Source organism: Pholcus phalangioides, unplaced genomic scaffold, assembly GCF_987345545.1.
Source record: "Pholcus phalangioides strain wild (caught in Gottingen) unplaced genomic scaffold, Ppha-v1.0 ptg000015l_1, whole genome shotgun sequence".
Lineage (NCBI taxonomy): Eukaryota > Metazoa > Arthropoda > Arachnida > Araneae > Pholcidae > Pholcus > Pholcus phalangioides.
The window spans coordinates 105,461,912-105,483,473 of NW_028301608.1; the positions used below are offsets into that span (position 1 = coordinate 105,461,912).

The 21,562-nt window shown below is 35.0% G+C and overlaps 1 protein-coding gene across 6 annotated transcripts in view; it reads right to left on the minus strand.

Moving 5' to 3' along the window:
- CalpC (calpain C) overlaps positions 1-18,535 on the minus strand; it is a 44,122-nt gene extending 25,587 nt beyond the window's left edge. Inside the window, exons 1-2 of one of the 6 annotated variants that reach the window (XR_016194159.1) lie at positions 18,348-18,535; positions 2,679-2,822 (exon numbers count right to left, since the gene is read on the minus strand). Coding sequence is in view for 5 of the 6 variants with exons in the window: in XM_089245034.1 (XP_089101160.1) it covers positions 2,679-2,822; positions 11,140-11,178 (183 nt within the window). In the remaining variant the exon portion in view is untranslated. Of the gene's footprint in view, positions 1-2,678; positions 2,823-11,139; positions 11,269-18,347 lie in introns of those variants that run through there. The other 5 variants (XM_089245037.1, XM_089245038.1, XM_089245036.1 and 2 more) reach the window with 5 other exon arrangements.
- Positions 18,536-21,562: the final 3,027 nt, after the last annotated feature.

Here is a 21,562-nt window from a genome sequence, read left to right on the forward strand (position 1 = left end):
TGAGGGTAATGAAGCTTCCTTGGCCTTAAAAAAAATACCTGCATGTATACATCATCTTTGGGATTCATAAAAAGACGCATGCGCACCTAATAACACTAATTGCGCGTACTCATTTACACTGTGCTACATTCATAATCACGGTCACCTAAATGAGTCGTTTGATCTCTATTTTTACCGATAAATCATCTTGATTTATTTTTTTTACGGGACGGGACAATCAAAAACTTTATCACGATTATCATCATTTACATGCGTATGTAAAGCATACCAAAGATATGACGTAATTATAGAGCATGATTATGATCATACGGATGGGCTAAGATCAAGCGCACGATGTCACGAAAAACTTAATCTTCTGACAGTCGAGACGAACTATTGTGACCATTTCGTACTTCTGGCATCAATCGAGCGTATCTAATGAAGGCAATTGTCGCGCGCTGCACGTATTCTGAAAATGCATCAGTCGTTACCTGCCACCGGCTGAGCGAGTGATTTGTCAGATTTTCCATGATATGGATGATTGTCGGCTTTCTGGCTAAGCATCACAGTATCCGTGAAAACTAGGCAGTTTGTGAAAATGCAGGCAAAGTGCTTACATGGGCTCATTCATGTAATTTACAGTGAAATAGTGGAATCGTAGTGGAAGGGCCAATTAGGGTCCCAGTCAAACAGGTGCAAAAAACTGAGGAATTTTATTTGTTCTAAAATTATTTATTTCATTAATTATCAATTTTAATTATTTCTGAACTTGTTAGTTATTTTTTATCAATTGTGCAATAATGTCTATCACACATTATGAAGTTATTTCTCTCATTGATTCATAAGTTATTTTTTTTTCACTAATTCTGAAGTTATTTGTTTCGAAAATTATAATTTTTCTTTTTTTCTGAAATTATCTCTTTTAGAAATTCTGAATATTGATCAATTCTGGAATTATTTTTTCCCCCTTAACTCTGAATTTTCATAAATTTATTCTGGAATTATTTCTTTCACTAATTCCGAAATTATTTCTTTCAATTATTCTAGAATTAATCATCTTTCAATATTTTCAATCATTTTCTAAAAATGGTCAGCGGGCCACGACAATAAACCCCGAAGGTTAAATGTGGCCCATGCGTTTTCTCAAAAAACTTCGTGGATCCCCGGTTAATAATTCCTGATCTAGAGGAATGTAAAAGCTATCCAGCATCTTATGGTATCAACACACAAACCATATCTAACTGGACATGATTGTTAGTATGGATAATAGCTAGTGTCAAATTAATGTCTTGCCCGACTGCATATAAGAATGATACATGTAACGTTATGAAGAGACATGGTCAAGTGAATCCTGTTTGTATACGTAAAAGTTAATATTGAAGAAATATAACAAAGTATTCCTCCAAAACTTGCGTGCTCAAGTCTTTGAAGACTGATTTCATGATCAATGAAATAAAAATAATTCAACAATAATTCAGAATTACTCGTAATATTTTCACTAACAAAAACGAAGACCAAATGAATGTTTTTGAATGGCGTTCCTATAACAATCGTGCCATCAAAAAGACAACAGTAAAAATGATTTATTCTTCTTTCTTTCGGAGATGTCCTCACGTGCAATGAATAATTCAACGACACAAAAACACGGCCGAAATATTTGCTTTGTATGCGAAAAAGCGAATAAACAAACCAATTTAAAATGACGGGTTTTCAGTCACTGAAGAAAGGGACACGACACATCTATAAGTAAATTTTACACACAATGGACCACATCTTGACGGGCAAATGCCCCCGATATCTGTCCTTGCTTGGGAGAATGTAAATATATAAATAAAGAGTGAGAGAGAAAGAGAGAAAGCCTAGAAACGATCTTGGTGACACTGTCACCGTCCATCTGCATTGGTCAATAATGCGTGAACGTCACGCGACATAACGAAAGATGCCCGTATCTAGAATAATCTGACTACTGTAACGTGAAACATAGTGTAAATAAATCAATGGTCGTTGTGGCGATCGAGTGGTCATCGGACGGATTCGCATCGCGAGGACCAGAAACCAACCATGATCCCCGCTCTGCCCCCATAAGGGATATAATCTGGTTACTCAGAGGGTTTGAGCCATGGTGGAAGAGCGATGCGACACCCGAAACACTAAGCACCGAAAGACTACCAGCGAGCAAGAAGGCACAAAACTGAGATTTCGCGAAGACACGGGTTCGAACTCTACCGTAGCCACAATGGTGGTCTGCTGAAGTTAGTTTTCTGTGGTTCCCATCTTCGAGGCACAAACGCAAGCCGATCTCTCCGTTACAATTTCGTGGAATCTTTGATGCCATTTTAACCGAATTTGACTGTAATAATAATAATTCTCTTACAACCGGAATTGACCAAAGTTAATTTAGAATTAACTATTGAAAACATTAAATTCTATTCGTTTTAGATGAATTCCTTGTAGAAAACGTATCAATACATGCAAGATTCTCAAGACCCTATAAACATTTATATCTAATAGCCAAGATAGTTTTCTTTTGGTATCATTCGATTGCATACCATTAGCCATTGATAGGAGGATGGTTCTGATGTGACGCTACGTGACGTCAATTTTTCAAGGTTTCAGCCAATTATGTTAAGTACCCGAATTTTAAGACATCCTTCATTCTGATAAATAAATAATGTTACACATAAACCATTTAGACATACCTTTGGTCGTTTCCATACGAACTGGAAAGGTGGGGTTTGGTGGTAAAAGACGGATGTCTGAATAGCTGGAAAATCTGGATCTTCGAAAAGTTCTCCTTTTTTCAAGAGAGTCCTTTTTAATTTTTCAAATTCCGTCATCGCCTGCTGGAAGAAGAAACAAATTGATTTTAAAATTTTTATAAATTATTTTCACATGGTTCAGAAATTAGCCGAGTAATGACAATTGATCCTTAAAAACTGATAGAATTTTTAGTTGAATAGTTTCAACGCCGATCCGATATAAAAGGTTTTAAGGCTAAATTTTAGATATTGATATACTTTATATACGGGGTGTTTCAAATAGAATCATCCGATTTAGAAAAATCATAACTATTCAGTTTTTAATACGTTTTGATCGAATAATGTATAAGTAGAAAGAGGGGAAATCTCGAGTTTCACGCAGTTGTCGACAGGTAGCGCTAACAATCTTCCTTCGGGCGCCACTTCAGTGTTTGTCAAGATTGGCTTTCCCCACAGTAAGAAACCGATTCGGATGTTCCAGCAGAACGGGGCACCACCATACTGGAGCTTGTACGTTCCAGAATTTTTTAACAATCGCATTCCTAAACGACGGATCGGCCGCACGGGGACCTGACGATTCAGTTAAACATCACTGGCCTCCAAGATCGCCGGACCTCACGGTGTGCGATTTCTTCTTCTTGTGGGGGTTTATAAAAGACTTCGTTTATGTGCCTCCCCTTCCAGCTACATTAGCCGAACTGAAGATACACATAACAGCAGCCGTGGGAGCAGTGGATGCAAACATGCTCGCAAAGGTTTGGGACGAATTTGACTACCGTATAGACATACGCCGTGCATCCCGAGGTGGACGTATTGAATTTGGTTTATAAAAAAAACTTTATGATTAGCCATGTAATATAAAATTAATCTTAAGTGTCTATGTGTTCAATATTTTTCGTAATATACGCATTTCAAATCAGGTGATTCTTTTTGAAACACCCTGTATATTTCACAAGCCCAATGATCTGATATTTTCCACATATCGATATATTTGAATCCTGAATTTCTTTAAAAAAAATTAAATTTTTAAAGTGTGGGAAAAAAATCTTTAGAAAAGAACTCTTCAATGGGTCAGTTTGGTCACACATCAATCGATTTGAAATAAGAAGAAAAACATTATCTCAAACACACAGCAATTTAACGTCTATCCAACAATCAATTTTATTTTACTTTACTTGGAATTCAAACCACCAAAAAAAAAAAAAATTATACGGTATCCATCATCCAAAGCGAAATCAGAATAGAAAAGAAAATAGATCCGAACAGACCACATGGCCTTATTGGCGTTTCTACTACAATGGCCGAGCGAGTAAATTATTCTTTGATTACGGCTATTTACTTCAGGGGGTGGAGTTAAAGTACTGGAGAGTTAAGGCCTGACTGGGCTCGGGCCGAAAAAAAAAATAGGCATTAGGCTGTTCATTAGAACAATAAATAGAGCAAAAGCGTCTTGGGTAGATTGTTATTAGATGCACTCATCACCATCATTACCTACATCATCATCTCTGACTTGAGAAAAAGAAATGTGTGTAAAAAGCAGCTCTGGATTTGCTCAATTTAACTTTTTGAGAGCTCTAATTGTCTATTTTTTACGCACACTTTTTGTTGAAAATAACAAACAAATCTTTGGAAGATTGATCGATTGGGCTTCAATATCATTCAAGAGAATCGCCGAATATACGATAAAAGAAAGTGAAGTATCGTAATTCTCCTTTATTTTTACGTAAAAATCTATCATCATACTCTTGATTTCAGACTCACATAATCGGCGAATAGAAATTATTTACGATTAGTATAGACCATGTTCGTTGACGTTCAACTACCATTATTCTATTTTTAGTCGGTTCTAGTGCAGTGGTACATCGGCTGTGGGGCAACTCAATTGACGAGCGAAAAGTATTCGCTAAAAATGCACCAACTTGATCGTGATGAAATATTGAAAAAAATATTCGCTCTAAATGCTAATTTTGAAAAAATATATATTCGCTATAAATCCGCCAAATCTGAATTTACGTAGTGCATATCCGGTTAAAGTAGTAGAAGCACTTATCTTTTTTTAACGGTATATAGCCAATAGTAGGCCAGAAGGTGCTTGTGACTGTTTTCGAAGTAGATAGAAGTAGTTCAGCAGCGCTTGCATATTTGGGATAGCTAATAATGTTAATAGTAGTCCAGCAGCTCTTGTCGCTATTTTCGGTATAGCTAATAATGCTAATAGTAGCCCGACAGACCAGTCACGACCCAGGCTCTGTCCCTCCAGGGATATAAGCCTTTTACCCTTGCGGGTTGGGTAGCGCTGGGGAGAGTCAGAGGTGCCGGGCCAAGACGGCCACCGGAGAGTGTCCGAAAGGCGCCCCTTCCCGGCGCTCCCAACCCTCTGTCTAAGACCCTTGCTGTAAGCGCAAGGCCTGGTCTTTAGGGTGTTCTGCTAATTACAGCCCAGTAGCTCTTGTCGCTATTTTCGGTACAGCTAATAATACTAATAGTAGTCCAGCAGTGTTTGTCGCTTGTTTTTTTTGTTTTTTTTGAAGGTGGCTCATATAACAATAGTCTAGTAGTGTATGTCACTATTTTAAGGGTCGTAAGAGTAGTCCTGCAGTATTTGTCGATTTTTTTCTTCGAGGTAGCTAATACTAATTCGGGCAGTATTAATGGTTTTTTCCCCAGTGAAGTTGATGGTGTTCCAGCGGTGCTTGTCGAATTGCTAATGGTGATATCGCAGTAATGTACACTGGCTTCCAAAAGTTAAACACGCGATGGCTTATATAATGGCCTGAACCGACTTTAATTCGCTTCTGCTACCGATACTGTGCACTGAAGGCTCAACATGAAGGTACGCCCTGAGTACCGCTTGTTTGTGTTCCACTAACCGCTCAATCCAGAAGGTCAAGATTAAAGTGGTGTCGTTGAGTTATATAGGCCGTCACGTACTTAACTTTTGGAAGAAAGTGTATTTAGTGTATTGGTCGATTGTCTCTTATTGTGGGGGAAGATTATTGCAAATACTGATCCAACTTGAGGCTTTTTCGGAAAAGCTAATAGTGACCCAGAAGTTTTTTTTTGGAAAAGAACTTGTATTGTTCCGAAATTAGACGATAACATTCCAGCATTTGTCTCTACTGAACCTGAGGCGAGCACCGATAGATGGCACCTCCATCTTCCACCCGATTCTATCGGTAGGCAATTGCTGTATGGTGATATGACTTGAATTGGTGTGGGGTAAAGTAGTAGTGGTATTCGTCACTATTATAAGAAAATTTTGGTTACCAGTAAACGATGGAATAACAAAACTTCAAACCCCTTAGTTTTTTTCCATCCAAAAAAACCTATTTAGTTATAACTGGCAAGCCTTATTTCAACAGCCCTACACCATTAGGCTTCTAAAAAATAAATCGACAGAGAGAGAGAGAGAGAGAGAGAGTGTGTGTGTATATGTGCAAAAAAAAAGTTTTCAAGTTAGTGCCTCTCGCACACATACTCTACGTGACCCTCAGCAAATGGCCCTAGTCGTATGGCCTAGCCTAAGGCAATTACGTAAGAGAACGGTTTCGGAGGGTCATTCACCCCTTTTTGTGAAGACCTTTAAGAAAAAAAATTCAGAGGGAAAAGAATTATTATTATTATTATTATTATTGGGTGCCGAAGGCAAAAAATTCCTGACTTTTTTCATCGTTCCTAAAAGCAATCATTAGCTGAGAACGTTTAACGCATAGAGATAACACGTCTGTACAGGCGGAAAAAAAAAATTGGCAGCTACTTTCTCCTAAGGTGAGTATTTGAGATACCATCGCCACCGTGTGTAACATTTCCTGATGATGTAACCTCTGAAGAATCTTTTTTTTATCTTCTTTTATCTATAAAATAGAGATAAAACACTCGGAAGTTTTTGTTTCAAATTCTTTCGTGTTAATCCTTTCGGTATAAGAAATAGGCTATTAAACGAGCGTTATCAATTAAGGACCCAATATTATCGGTATTATTAGTGTGTTTTAGAGGATAGTTATGTCACGCTATACTAAGGTGTTCCAGAGGACCGTCATGGGCCCAAGGGTAAAGTGATTTCTGGTCCCTACTTTGCTAGAAATGCCTGCCCACCAATCTACATGCTTTCACTCGGAAATTTTAACTAGATTGATTTTCATGAGGCCCTCTCTGCACTTGAGGGCCCCCGAGCCATGTCCAGGTGGGCCCATGTGTTAAGACGGCACTGGTGTTCCACCGAAACGAATGAGAATTATAATTACCATTTGTAAAATACAAAAAATTGTCAAAAAAAGGTGAATTTATTCTTGAATCACCCGAAAATGATTATTAGAAAACAATTTAAAAATTGTAATTTGTAACAATTTTTGTGCCTCTTCTCGTCAAAAATTGTCAATTAGAAAGATTTTTGTGTCTTTATAATTGTATGCAAATAAATTTGTTCCGTAACAATTCAATAAAAATTTGTTGAGATATCTATATGATTAAAAATTCTTGATTTTTGAAGTCCCGAAATTATTTGAGACATTTTATCACGTAAATAGTGGCAAAAATCTAATTTGAACGCTGATGTTTCATTCAATTGTTACGTGGGAGTTTCGGTATGATAAAGAGAGGTTCAAATTTAAAAAATTCAAAGGTTTTGATCGGGTGCCGGATAAAAATTTTATTTCTGATATTTCCCCTGATTCGTGATTATTTTTGGGACGTTCAACTATCATAGCGAAATTCTCTTCTTTTCGTTGATTTTTCCTTTTCTAATTTGATTTTAAAATGAATAGTAGAATTTATATTCTTTCCAAACATTTTTGGTGAAATATGCGATGAAATTATTATTGTTTGAAAGAGGGCTTAGGAAACTGCAGTAAATACTGCAAAAAGTTTCCATGCTCAATTTTTCCTACATATATAGTGTTACTTCCAGAATCAATTCATTGAGAACAATGCTAATAAATTCTCATATATATTAAATGTCTCATCTAAGTGCTAATTCTCCAACAATGTCTACATTGTTTTTGCATTCCACAAAACGTTATCATATCAATTCACGTCAGTGAAAGTTTTATGTATACGGTGTATATAGATATACAGGGTGTCCTGTAAGTGCTAATGCGGCCTTTATCTCATTAACCATCAGTCGTAGAGGCATGAATTACCCTGTACCAGTTTTCAGTGAAAATACAGTATGTCAAAAAATGAGAAATCTAAATTTTTATACACATTCCCCCCTGTTCTCTTACTTCAATTAGAAAGCTGTTGTCCTGTATCTCCTGGCGCAACATAAAAATTCCATGTTTGTAAGTGCAATATTCGCTAAGATATTTGAATTCAAAAATTTGAGAAAAGTTATGAAAGAATAGCAAAAACTTACGGGCAACGCTTCTTTCCCTTATTTATGCTGTGCTTCCCCAACTTTTACCCCGATATTTGAATTCGATTATCTCAGCGAATATTGCGCTTAGAAACTTGAAATTTTTTTATTGGTCTCAGGAGAGAAAAGGCAACAACTTTTCTATTGGAAGTTATACGACAAGGGGGACCGTATAGCAATTCAGATTTTTTATTTTGGGACACTGTATTTTTACTCTCAAAACTGGTACAGGGTAATTTTTGAACGTCTTTTGAGCATTTTTTAAATTGAAACTGTACCTCTACGACGGACGATTGATGAGATAAAGGCCATGCCAGCACTTACAGAACACCCTGTATAGTGCGGGTGGGGAAATAACACATGCCTTAATATACGTTACAATTTTTACGTATACAGCTGTTTATCATTACTTGAGTCAAGGTATTTGCCCTCTCATTACGTTTTTTGTAAACCTTTAAACACCTCGGTTTTCGTTGGCATTAGTTTCGGTTTTCGTCGATTATTTCCGCAAAAAATTAAACACGTTCGATCATTTTTGTCGCAACGCGATCATTTTTTGCGCATTAGGGCTAATTAGACCGGGACCTACAATTTATTGCCGATTCCAAACGATAGCCTTTTTTTTATACTCATCGAAAGGTTGGTGTGCCAACCCCTAGATGTGGGACTATATGCTGTTTTCCTGTGGTCATGTCGCCGTTTCTGCTGTACCTCTGTGCCAGGAAAGTTTCTAACTAGGACGAACCAGGTATCGAACTCGCGACACCTCTAACCATAGACTAGATATAACCATAGACAAGAATAACAATAATTTGTGCGGAACATTCTCAGTATAATACAATAAAATTTTATTTACAATTATTTAAAAAATTATAAACTTTTAGTATACATTCATTTATATATTGCTTCAATTTTTCTCGGTACATGAGAAATTATAATACTTTTCAAGAAGAAAAAGTTAAAATCTCTCATTCATAAAATATATAATTTCCATTGATAAAAAAGTTATAAATTTTTCTATTTTTTAATAAAGTTTTATAATTTTATTAAAAATATGAAAAATATTTAAAAAAGTTATATTTTTCCAATGATATTTTATAGTTTCTATATTTTATTTTAAATAAATTATTAAACAAACATTAAAATTTATAAAAATTCAATATCTAGAATTTAATTTATAATTCATATAAATACACACACATATATATTATGGATATATATATATATATATATATTATTCAAATGTTTCCTCAAAAACGCTGCAGCTACGCAGAATACGCTCGTAATTTTCATTCAATAACGGAAAGTAAAAGCATCCATTGCATATCAAAATAAAATTATTTTTTATAGTGCGTTCAATTTACCATTCAAGTTTTCTTCGAGAATTTTATATCATTCCTCAACACGGATTAGACATTATAACTCGAGAATGAATTTAATTTTTTAATTTAAAAATATATAAATACTTAAAAAAGGCTCCTACGCATTAATTATAATTCCTTAAAATCTCAGAAAGAAAATAAATTTTGGAAGGCCGCGGCTATAAATTCGCCACAAGAGCTAAAATTTGACTTCTAAATCTAATAAAGATTAATTTAAATTTCCACATTGTAGTTGAGGCTTTAGTACGGAAAATTACGGTTGTTTCCATAGAGAGAAAAATGGAATATAAATTTTCAGAATTTCGGCAAAATAATTTCTCTTACATCTCAATTCATAAATTCCCATATTTTTATATACATTTCTCTCGTTTATTTATGTATTTTTCTTTAAAGTATAAAATTACCTTTCTTAGCACTTTCCCATAAAAGTGAACTTTAATAACATTTTTTGATAGAAAAATGGTAAAAACAATAATAAATTTTGAGCTACCTCTATTGCCATACTCTAATTTAAAGCAAAATTCATGTAATATTCGAAACCACGATTTAAAAAAATTCCAAGAACAAAATGTTTTATTACTTTCACATTACATTTAGCTAGTAATGATACAGGTTATGAACCAAAATTTATATGAATGTGTGGAATATTAAGTTACACCTGAACACGTGTGATTTTTTTGAAATTTCATCGTGTATAGTTAAATGTAAGTGAGGTACACTGTAATTGGACAAATACATGTGATAGACCTTATTTTTGGTTTATAATTCTTTAGAATGTATGACAGAATATCATATTAAGATTTTGTAATGATACAACCAATAGTTTTAGAAATCATGTTTCAAACTTAAGTAAAATGTCAAAAATGACATTCTTCGTAAAACACGTTCAAAGTTTTTTATTAACAGGTTACTCGAAAGCACTTTTGTATCAAATAGCGATAGAGGGAACTTTAATAACATTTTTGGATAGGACGTATCCTAAAATGGTGAAAACAATACTAATAAATTTTGGACTACCTATGTCATTTTCTATGAAAAAGTCATTTTTATGTCAAATTTTAAGCAAAATTTATGTAATATTCAAAACACGATTGCAAAATATTCTATAAATGGAACGTTTTGTTATTTTCACAGTACATTTAGTTAGTGATGGTGTAGGTTAAGAATCATAATTTAAAGGATTGTATGATATGCTCATAAGTTACAATCAAATTTGTTAATATACGTACGTGTGAATATTTTGAAATTTCATTCTACCTATAGTCTATAAAACAGAGTAATCAGAAAAATACACGTGATAGACCTTATATTTTGGTTCATAACCTCAACAATATATATTAGAATATTATATTAAAATTTCGTAATGATAGTAAAGAATAGATTTTTAGGAATCACTTTTCAAACACAAGTTAAATGTTAAAAATAGTATTCCCACGCTTAAGGTTTCTATTCGAGGATTACTTGTAAGTAAAACGCAACACTAAAGTGCGCGTAATTTCGATGCTAAGCGTCACAAAACAAGGGAATCACAAGAGTTTTCATAAAAATTAAAATTTTAAAAAATTGATGTTTTCTTCCAAAATGACGATCTAAACTTTGTCGAATACTTCAAAAAAATTCAAAATATAAATAGTAAAACCAAAATATATATATATATCACACTCACCCATTTATCGCTAACAGCAAGGTATATTGTATCACCCATGAGATAATATTCATTCAAGATTATCAAATAAACAAATAAATAAAAATCTAGAACTCAACAATCGTGACCATGATTATTTTTCTTTTTAATGGAGAAGTTGTTGAACTTTTCCAAGTTCAAGTTTGGAATGCAACAGAAGTATCATCGTTAAATGATAAGATAGTGATGGTTCACATGATTTCTTCTCTCAAGCCTAGGTGGGCCCCGAATTCTCTCATGGCAATAGTAGTAGTAGTTCTTATCCATTAACTATCAACAGCCCACGCATTGCAGGGTCATACTACCCACTGAGAAAGATACCCGAAGACTCATTCGTAGTCATATTCGGTTTTTTACTTACATATTAATTATTTTTTTTGGGCTCGGATCCAAATAGGCGATTCGAATCTTTCTCATGTGCATAATACACACAATTGACTAGTTTTACATTCATGCACAGGCGTGTACTAATCACTGAGTATAATAGCTTGAACTTTTAAAGAGTATGTGTCATTATGTCACCCACAATGTACGAATGCAACGTCCTTCAGATCCATTGTATATTAACAGGATGAAGTAAGCCTACACGAAACCGTAAGAATTGCTTCAACAATAATAACAAAAATGGCACTTACTGTACGCGGCGAGGTCAGTGTTTTGTTTGGAAACGCTTTATATTACATTATGAGCTGTTAAAATAAGGTAATGTTTGGAAATTGGCGGGAGAAAATGATATTTGGCTGGTTTTTATACCGTTTGAATGTGAGTTTTCTTGCTTTATGATGAACGGAAACACATTTTTTTTAATGCGACGGGAAAATTTGCGGATTAAAAATACAGCTAAAAAGTACTAAAATGGAGTTAAAAAAAATACTATTATAAATTTTCAATGGCTTTAATGAAAATATAGTAGAACCGACCAATGGAAATTGACCACTCAAAGAACTTTGATTTACCGTAAGATTCTCGTATATGCGGGACGACTGCTAACTTTATCCCCCCCCCCCATTGTTAATCAATGTTATCTTCGTGTCACTGCCTTTGCATTTCATACAGTTTTTGTCCAATTAGTTTTACTAAATGTTTTTATATGTACTTTCAATATAATGCTCAGAATCTCTGCAGTTTCCGGTGGTAAGTTTCAGTGGTTTTCTTCGATTTGTGGGCATTATGAGGTAATGCTCTTATAATCGCCATCTCCCCTAGATGATCACTGCTACTTAACTGTACATGCACCGCGTAAACATCCCTCTTAGGAGCTTCTAACAAATCGGTACATGCCAGAATGTGTGTTCTGGGTGTATGCGTGGTTTGAAGTATTTATGTTGTCAGAGTTATGCGTGTTTTAAATTCTAGTGTGTTACTGCCATCTGTCTTCCATAGTAGAGGGTGAGCAAAAAGTCCGTAGAAACTTTAAAATAAAAAACTGTTTGCAGGGTTGGCATCGCTAGGTCACGGGAAGTTTTTTGACAGAAAAAAAATTGACTCAAAAACAGCCGATAGGTGGCGTTTGTACGAGCGACTTCGGTGGAAATATGCAAATGAGACGGTTATAAGAACTTGCGCTCCTAATGCACAATCAGTTCACCGTTGTAAACCATGTATGTGGACCTGCTGCAATCTGCCGTTGCTGGATGTGTGACTCGCCTGCAATGTGTTATTCCCTGTGGTGGTAGTTGTCATGTGGAGAGAGAACACCCACTGCTGTAATAAACGATTTGGAGACATTCTGTTCGTTATTTGCGTCTTTTCTTTTCTTCGATTTGTGTATGTCAGCGCCATCTATCGTCTGTTTTTTTAATTATATTTTCCTGTCAAAAAATTCCCGTGACCTAGCGATGATAACCCATGCAAACAGTTTTTTATTTCGGCTATTTTTCCAGTTTTTATGAATTTTTGAAGTTTCTACGGACTTTTTGCCCACCCTGTATTAAGTGAAAATGGTAGATGGCTGAATTTTCTTGTGATGTAGGTATCATGTTGAATGCATGCCTACTCTCTGCAGAGACTTTTTCAAATGGAAGACCGGTTCGAATTCACCCCGCGAAGTTGTAAAACAGCACGTCTGGAGTCCTGTCAGCCTCACTCTTGTGAGGACTGCATCCGCATGATGAGAGAAGACTATTACAAGATTGTACGAGAGCGATCTCTACAAGTGTTTCGTGTCCGAAGTGCTCGTCTGTATTTATCCATATTGAAAGTGGAATTGACAGATGCCGGAATTTAGTGTTTTTTAAGTATCGTATATATATTGTGTTAAATGGTCTTTTCTTCTCTCTGTGACTTATTCAGAAGAAAAAGAAAAAGTGAGATGTTGACTCTCGTATTTGTGCCTTAAAATAAGTCATCTTCTAGAACGGGAGAGGGTCATGAACGCCTTCATGGAAGATTTCAGAGGTGTCTGTGGACTTGGATAAGAAAACAATCAACTCATTGTTTTCCACATTGCTATAATGGTTACATTACATTGCTGTACTGAATATCATTTTGTAAATGGGCCAGTCGCTCTCATTTTATTGGCGCATGGGGCCCCCACTTCATATTATTCTCACGAAGTGTCAATGGAAGACGAAAGGTTATGAACCCCTGCTCTACACTGAATTTCAAAGACAAATCGTGAATCTGTACGAATAACATCAAGTACCTAAAATTCAACTTTTAATCGGATATATTGGAACCCCCCACTCCCAAAAAAAAGAGATATATCAGAAACACGATGATTACAATTAAATCCAGACTGGACTTCCAACTTCTCTGTGTAATACAGAACGTGAATTTCTATATGATTAAAAGCAACAGCTAGAACACGATAAATACGGTGAAAAAGTGCGGCTACTTTTGAAATCTAGTGCTGTCTAGCTCGAACAGTGTAGGAACATGAAATACTCCGGAACATGACTAGTCTCTACACTTGCAAAAAAAAAATAAGTCTTACATTCGTACACATACTCGAGCATTCTTTAATTCATTCCGCATTTCTAAAATACTGATATGTGTATAAAAATAAATTTTAAATAGACCAATGCTGTGTATTCACAACCAAACATAGCTTCACTTAGAACCCAAATATTGTACACCACAGTTACCAACAAACAAGGTTGTTGGTATCAACTTATTCAAACCATCCGAGTGTTTTCCTCTAGATAATTGAATTGCTCCCACGTCTTAGGTACGTCGACTTGGGAGGAGACTATACCGAGTATACTTGGACCGAAATTTCATTGTATATTCAATGAATCTATTGAATTATATCGAAACCCAACGAATTCCATAAATGTATCTGTAAATTTTGAAAAGGTTCTTGTATTCGTGTATAAAAATAAACAATTAGAGCTCTCGGATGACCTAATAATTTTGGCCAATATTAATCTAGCTTTGCTTCTGCATGATTTTGTCACTTCATTGAACTAAATGTGTAAGTATAAATGTGATTAACTGGATGAAAGGAACACACTTATCAAATTAAATAGTACCGATTTCAACGAAAATGCCTCCATCTATAATAACAAAGACAGAGGGAATAGTCATGTATATTACCACCATTAACATCCTGGAATGTATTTTTGTTAGTTTATTTTCCAGCCATAATGATCTGTTATCGCAATTATAGTTATTAGGCCAATGACAATTCTTTTCCAAATGAGGTAGGTGCTCTGCTTCTTCTACATATATATATATATATATATATGCATCGAGGTTAATCGGTGCTTAGACGTCTATTTCTAAACAACGGAAGGACAAGTAGAAAGAACCATCTTTAATTGAGACAATGTCTGTCCGGTCTGTAGAGAATTACCTAATCCTTTATGTTTTGTTAAGAAAGTTAGTTTTTTAACAGTTTGTTTCGGTAAAAAAAAAGGAGAAAACAAACATTTTGAAACTAGAGCGAGACTAATCTGAGAGAGAGCACTTTGAGCACTCACGTTGAAGAGCAACAACAGTCATCAACGAACCGTTGAAGATTCTGTTTGAATAAAAGATAACTACATGAACAAATACGTATTATAATTATCTTTTCAATTTCCTCAAAAAGACCAAATTGATTCGTTTCCTGACTGAGACAATTATTACGAAACTAATTATTTACAATAAAAATTAATTAATTAATTAAATATTTATGTGTATCTTTTTTTTATTAAACGAAAAAAGTTAGAAAAATGAAAAAAAAATCAATTATGAAAATCCATTAGATAATTTAAAAAAAAATTGAAATATAATTGATGATAAATAAATAATTTAATTAATTAGAAATAATTTTTAATTAATAATAAAATTAATCAAAAAATTTAAATGATCAATTAATTAATAGATTAATTTTCAATAAATTAAAATTAATAATAAAAGTAATTAGAAATTAAACGAACAAAAATGATCAAATTACAGTAATTACATTCAAGCCCCGTTGTAGTTATTTTAAGAAATGTTCAGTGATATTGATGATTCATTGATTCACGGTGATTCGTTGATTAAACAATGATTTAGAACTTTTTGCCTGCCTGTTAAGAATATTTTTAGTGCCTAAACATCCGGACTCTAGTTATTACTCTCTCGACCGAAACGAAATGTTATTATCATGTGAATTACATTGAACATCTATTCCAACATTTTGATCCGTAACACTTTTATCGCGTCGAGAGTAATTTTTCAAAGGCGTCTATTGCAAGAGATTTGTAGTGCGACCAGTGCCGTCTTAACGCATGGGCCCAACCGGGTATGGAGGCCTCACAAAAATGAGAACTAATTGAAATTTTCGAGAATTTTCCAGGAAAGGCCTCAGGAAAAACCAATCGGCCCGGGGCCCATGATGCTTTTAAGACGGCCCTGAGTGCGACAGTCGTTCGAGATTATCATTCCTCGTATGTATACCAGAGATTCCCACCGTTTCAGTTCGCGCAGAGCTCTTACTGCAGGGATTCTTGAAAAGGGGCCCTTGGAGAGATTTCACGGGTTCCGTAAGCTTGGAGCAGAAAAAATTATCTCGTTGTTTTCACATTGCTATACTGGGTATCCTGTATATCATAATTCGGCCTTTATCTCCTCAACTGTTTATCGTAGAGATATGGCTCTAATTTAAAAAATGTGTTCAAAAATCACTCTGCATCTAGTTTTGAGAGTAAAAATACAGTGTGTCACAAAATATAAATTTATATACGGTTCCAGTGTGCCCTCTGACTTCTAATAAAAAAGTTGTTTCCCTGTTCGTCCTGAAAACAAAAAAAAATTCCATGCTTCCAAGCTCAATATTCGCTGAGATATTTAAATTCAAAAAGTAGAAAAAAATGGGGAAAGAAAAGCACAAACTAACGGACAATACATCTTTCCCTTAATTTTTGCTGTTTTTCTTAACCTTTTTCCTATTCTGAACTTGAATATCTCAGCAAATATTGCGATTAAAAACTTGGGAGTTTTTTGTTAAGCTCAGAAAAGACATTACAACTAATTTCTAATTGTAATTAGAGGACAGGTGGGCCGTATTCAGACTTTTTTTGTCACACACTATACTTTCTCTCCCACTCTCAAAACTGGCACAGAGTGATTTCTGAACACATTTTGAGCTTTCTTTTAATTAGAATTATACCTCTACGACGAACGGTTAATGAGATAGGGAAAAAGGTCGAGTTGGGACTTGCAGGTCACCCTGTATACTGAATATTATTTTGCAAATGGATCCGTAGCGTTCTATTCATTGACACCGGGAACCGTCTTCTCAAAAAGTTAAGAACCCCTGCTTTAACGAGAATGTACTACACGCACACGGAACCCGAATAAATATGAATATTTCTCCAATATAGCTATTTTGTAACACTAATGAAAAAAATTTACAACTTTTGGTACCGCGGTATCCCGGGAAAGCGCTTGGGGAACCTCAGGCTTCCACGGAACACCAATTGGAAACCAATGATTTATACAATGATCGATGGTAAGAACTTTGGCTGTACGCGTTTTCAAATGTAGAAGCACATGACTTGAGAAATTTTATCATTATGGAGAAACATGATTCAAAAGTGCAATGCAGACTATTCAATAATTCTTATTGCGTAATACAAAACTGATTATTACTATTTTTATATTAGTTATATATTTATATTTAATTTTTTCATAACCATAACACCGTAATAATAATTTCATGAGTGACATTCTCTAATTCTTTTAAATCCTAATATAAAATAAGAAATCATTATGAAAAAAACATCATTAAAATTTGACATAGTTATTTTATCTGTGTTTTCCGAACTATTGTGTTTAGGTACTGTTTAAAATAAGAGTTAGTACTGAAGAAAAAATTTTATTTTTTTCCTGACAATGCTTTTTAGACAATTTTATAAGTCAATGGTAAGCAAATCAAATTTATCAATGGTTTTGACTAAATGTCAAGCAACAATAGTTTTATTTTGAATTCTCAAAGAACCTCTTGTATTTTCTTAATTACAGTAACATTGCCTCCAGTAAATTTTTTAAGTGTTACATCATTCTTCTTTTGAAGCCGGGGTTCTTAAATCACCAGAGGTCTAAGGACCCCTGAATATATATTACTTATTTAATAAAGGAGTTCTTGGCTTATTATTGGCGTAAGGATCCGTGGACTTGGTGGTGGACTTGGGACGATGACAAAACCTTAAGAATGACAATTTAGAATAAAAATTGAAATATTAGAGTTACTGCAATTATTCCAATAATTGGAATAATCATACTCCCCATATATTTAATTGGTTATGATATATTCTGGTTATGATATATTCTGGTTATGATATATTCTGGTTATGATATATTCTGGTTATGATATATTCTGGTTATGATATATTCTGGTTATGATATATTCTGGTTATGATATATTCTGGTTATGATATATTCTGGTTATGATATATTCTGGTTATGATATATTCTGGTTATGATATACATATTGGTTATATATATTATGAAATATTCTTTAAAAATTTCCGCTCCTTTCATCACATAGTAAATTCTTCATAGTTGCATAAAGTAGTAAAAGTCGAGGTGCAAAAATTTTAATGAATATTTCTGAGGAAAATGTTGTTCAGGGAAGAACGAAAGAGACCAATTAAATATGTGGGGGGGCCTGTTTATAGCAAAAATTGGAATCATTCCAATATCTCAAATACTTCGTCATTATCCCACTGAGAAAGTGGAATAACACACACATCATAAAATAAAAATATTTATGTACCTACCTTTTCTTAAAATTCCAATGGATTTCAAAGAACCGTCATAATTAACAGCATAAACTCTTATTTTTTTACCCCGATCGTGCAAAAAACCAAAGAAAACGACCGAAACAGTAGCAGAGGAAGCGCTGAATATTACAGAAACAACCGAACTCTCACAATGGAATGGACACACAACAACACAACATTGACTTGACGGCCGGTCTCTCTTCTTCACCTCTATATTCCCTCCACCTTCTTAAGATTACACCGAACTGGTTTCTGTGAAATGAATCCTCATCAGATTCACTCGAGTATGCAGTTCCGAGACGCATCCATAAGCACTATATACTATATGCCTACTTTATTTATTTATTTGTTTCAGCAAACTTGGCCTCGTTTATTGTTATTGAGTGCTTACTCTAGTATCCTATATTTTGTCATACTGACTGACCATCACTCGCAATATTGGTGACGGTCGTTTTCTTTTTCCTTTGATCGTCCGGTTAAATTTACGATTCGCATCGAGTATTATCATAGAGATGAAAGTTGTGTATATCTTATGTATGATCTCTCTCTCTCCATAGGGCGAGTTCGTCGAACTTGCGTAGGAAGAACGAGAAGCAGTTCGACCACAGCGAGTTTAATGAATGTGGTTAATATAATGCTAGTTTGTTGTTGTTGTCCGGTCTCAGAAGAAGAGTTCGCAAGAGGATTAAAAGATGTGGGAGGTGATTGTTTTGACCTGCTGGGTCAGCGATTCTCACTAACTATTTTGGATCAGGAGAATTTCTTATCTACTTAGTTTTTAAGATAATTTTTCTACACTTTTCTCACTTGAAAGAATGTGCAACGAGATCTTGAATTAATTGAGGATCCACACTTTTTCCCTCACGTGGTTTTAATGTACCGCATCGGGGAAAAAAAATTGTTTTATTGTAATGCACCGAAGCTTTCCGGGGAAAAAAGAAAAGAAAATTAGAACAGTATTTTTTTTTTCAAACCGAGCACAACTCGGGTCTATCGCCATGGGCAATTTACTACCTAGTGAGTTGTGCCGGAAGTGTAAGTGTGTGTATACCTAACAGTCCGAGTGCGTATCTAGTGTTGTGTATGATTTTTCAGTACTGAAATCGATATTTCAGAAGTGAAGTGAGTGATGTGTAGTGACTGAATATTTGTACTGTTTGTAGGCTTGTTGCTCTCTGCGGCAAGAGTTTTGTGACGGGGAGACGCTAGGCTCTCTAGACATCGAATTGATGCAGTGGCAAAATGGCTGTCGATGCGGTTCTGGTGTTGCTCAGCCTGTGCTCAAGTGAGCTTTACGGGAACCGTCGATACTTGCCTTCGGCCTTCTGAGCTGTTACATTTCCTCGGTAGCAAATGAACATACGTCCCACTGCGACTGATGTTAAATCCGATTTTATGTAGCTCTTGAGTGAGATCGTCAAGAGTTTTTACACTACGGATAGTGTCTGATCTCCTTCTATTGTCTGCTGCACTCCCAAACGTAGCTATATCGACAATGGTTTTCAATAATAATGGTTGTTCACTTATGAGGATAGGTTTTCCAACTGAATCTCTGAGAGATAATTTCTTTTTTATATCTGGATCGCAGTTACAAATTTCTTCCAGTTTTCTTTTCATAGTATCTCTGTTTCTTTTGTGACAACGCATATATTTCGAATTTTTCTTTTTTTACTACTTTTTTCTCCAATTCAATTTGTTTGCGAGTTTTGCGAATCTGTTTTCCATTTTCACTGTTTGGTATTGTATTCCTAACAGACTTAAATGCGTCGAGATTTTTTTGCAGATGGAAAGTTTTCTTTTCCGCATGTAACTGCTTTTCCTACTTTTTTGACATGTTCTGTGACTTGAGTCCCGCTTCCATTTCATTCTCAGAATCTTCAGTCGTAATTGCAGCAGGCTCAATAGTTTCTTCATTATTGGGAGCTTTAGGTGTGGAGGATGCCTGAAAAAAATGTAAGCATAAGACTTTTGATGAGAATCTTCAACAAAAATCTATTTTTCATATGAATAATTTACCTTTTATAGGACGAATTCAGATTTAGAAATTAATAATCAAACAGGAAAAAATAATTAAGAATGATTAAAAGTCTTCAATGATTTGGACATTTTGGTCCATCTATTGAGGCGCACTGAATTAAAAAACGGTTGAGTGTCAATAGAGAGAGAGCTGGGTGTCTTCCTTAATTCCTTAGAAATCCGATAAATGCACTGAATGGGAGCACAAACAAGCTTTTGCAGGGCCGTCTTAAAGCAAAGAGGGCACATCGGGACACTTCCCGGGAGCCCTTGGTTGACGGAGGACCCTATGGTAATATTTGATTCAAATTAACATCAATTGTGGCAGGCTTGCGGTAGACCGACTCCGTGGGCCTACGATGTCCACGATGGAATTGCGCGAGAGATTGGGCCAGTGCCGGATTTCCCCTATAGCCTGGAGTTGGACATATAACGGGTCCCATTACATTCAATACCCTAGGGCCCCATCAAACCTAAATTCGGCCCTGGAGATATATATATACATATATATATTTCACGATTACGCTCATTTCGAAAGTTCAAATTTTATAATATAAAAATTAATTTGCTCCCATGAAATTTTTTTTTTATCTTCTCTGCTACTTGTTTCTCTTTTGCTTTAGTAACATAGGTTAGTTACGACATAAATGAATCATAAAAATATGTAGGAAGATGTGTATCACTTTTGATACACCTTCACGAGCAGAACAAGTTGGAATATGCAAATGTATGGAATCTGATCACGCGACGACTGTTTTGTCTGCCATAGCCACCTTCAACAATGGAAGATCCGTGGATGTGTATCCAATCACCATGGAGTGACAAGAGTCTGACAGTTGTCAAATCTCTGTTTGATTCGATGCTCGCCGAGTAAGTCGTGGTGGTGTGACAAAATACTGATTTCGGAGTTTTCATCATTAGTCAGATGTCTGTCATTGCAATCATTTATATCTTATGTACTATGTCATTCATCACATAAACTTCTTTCACATAATGTGTGTTAAGTGGAAGAGTTCCATTAATAAAAAGAGAAAATTTAAGATTTTTTTCTTTCATGTACAGTGTATCTCGCTTAACATATTCACGCCGGCGCCGATTTTCATGTTTTTCGCTGTGAGACGGTGCTCGAATTCATGCGTCACTTCATCTGGCGGCGCAGTATTATTGCATATTCAGTCATTGCATGCGCAACTGTT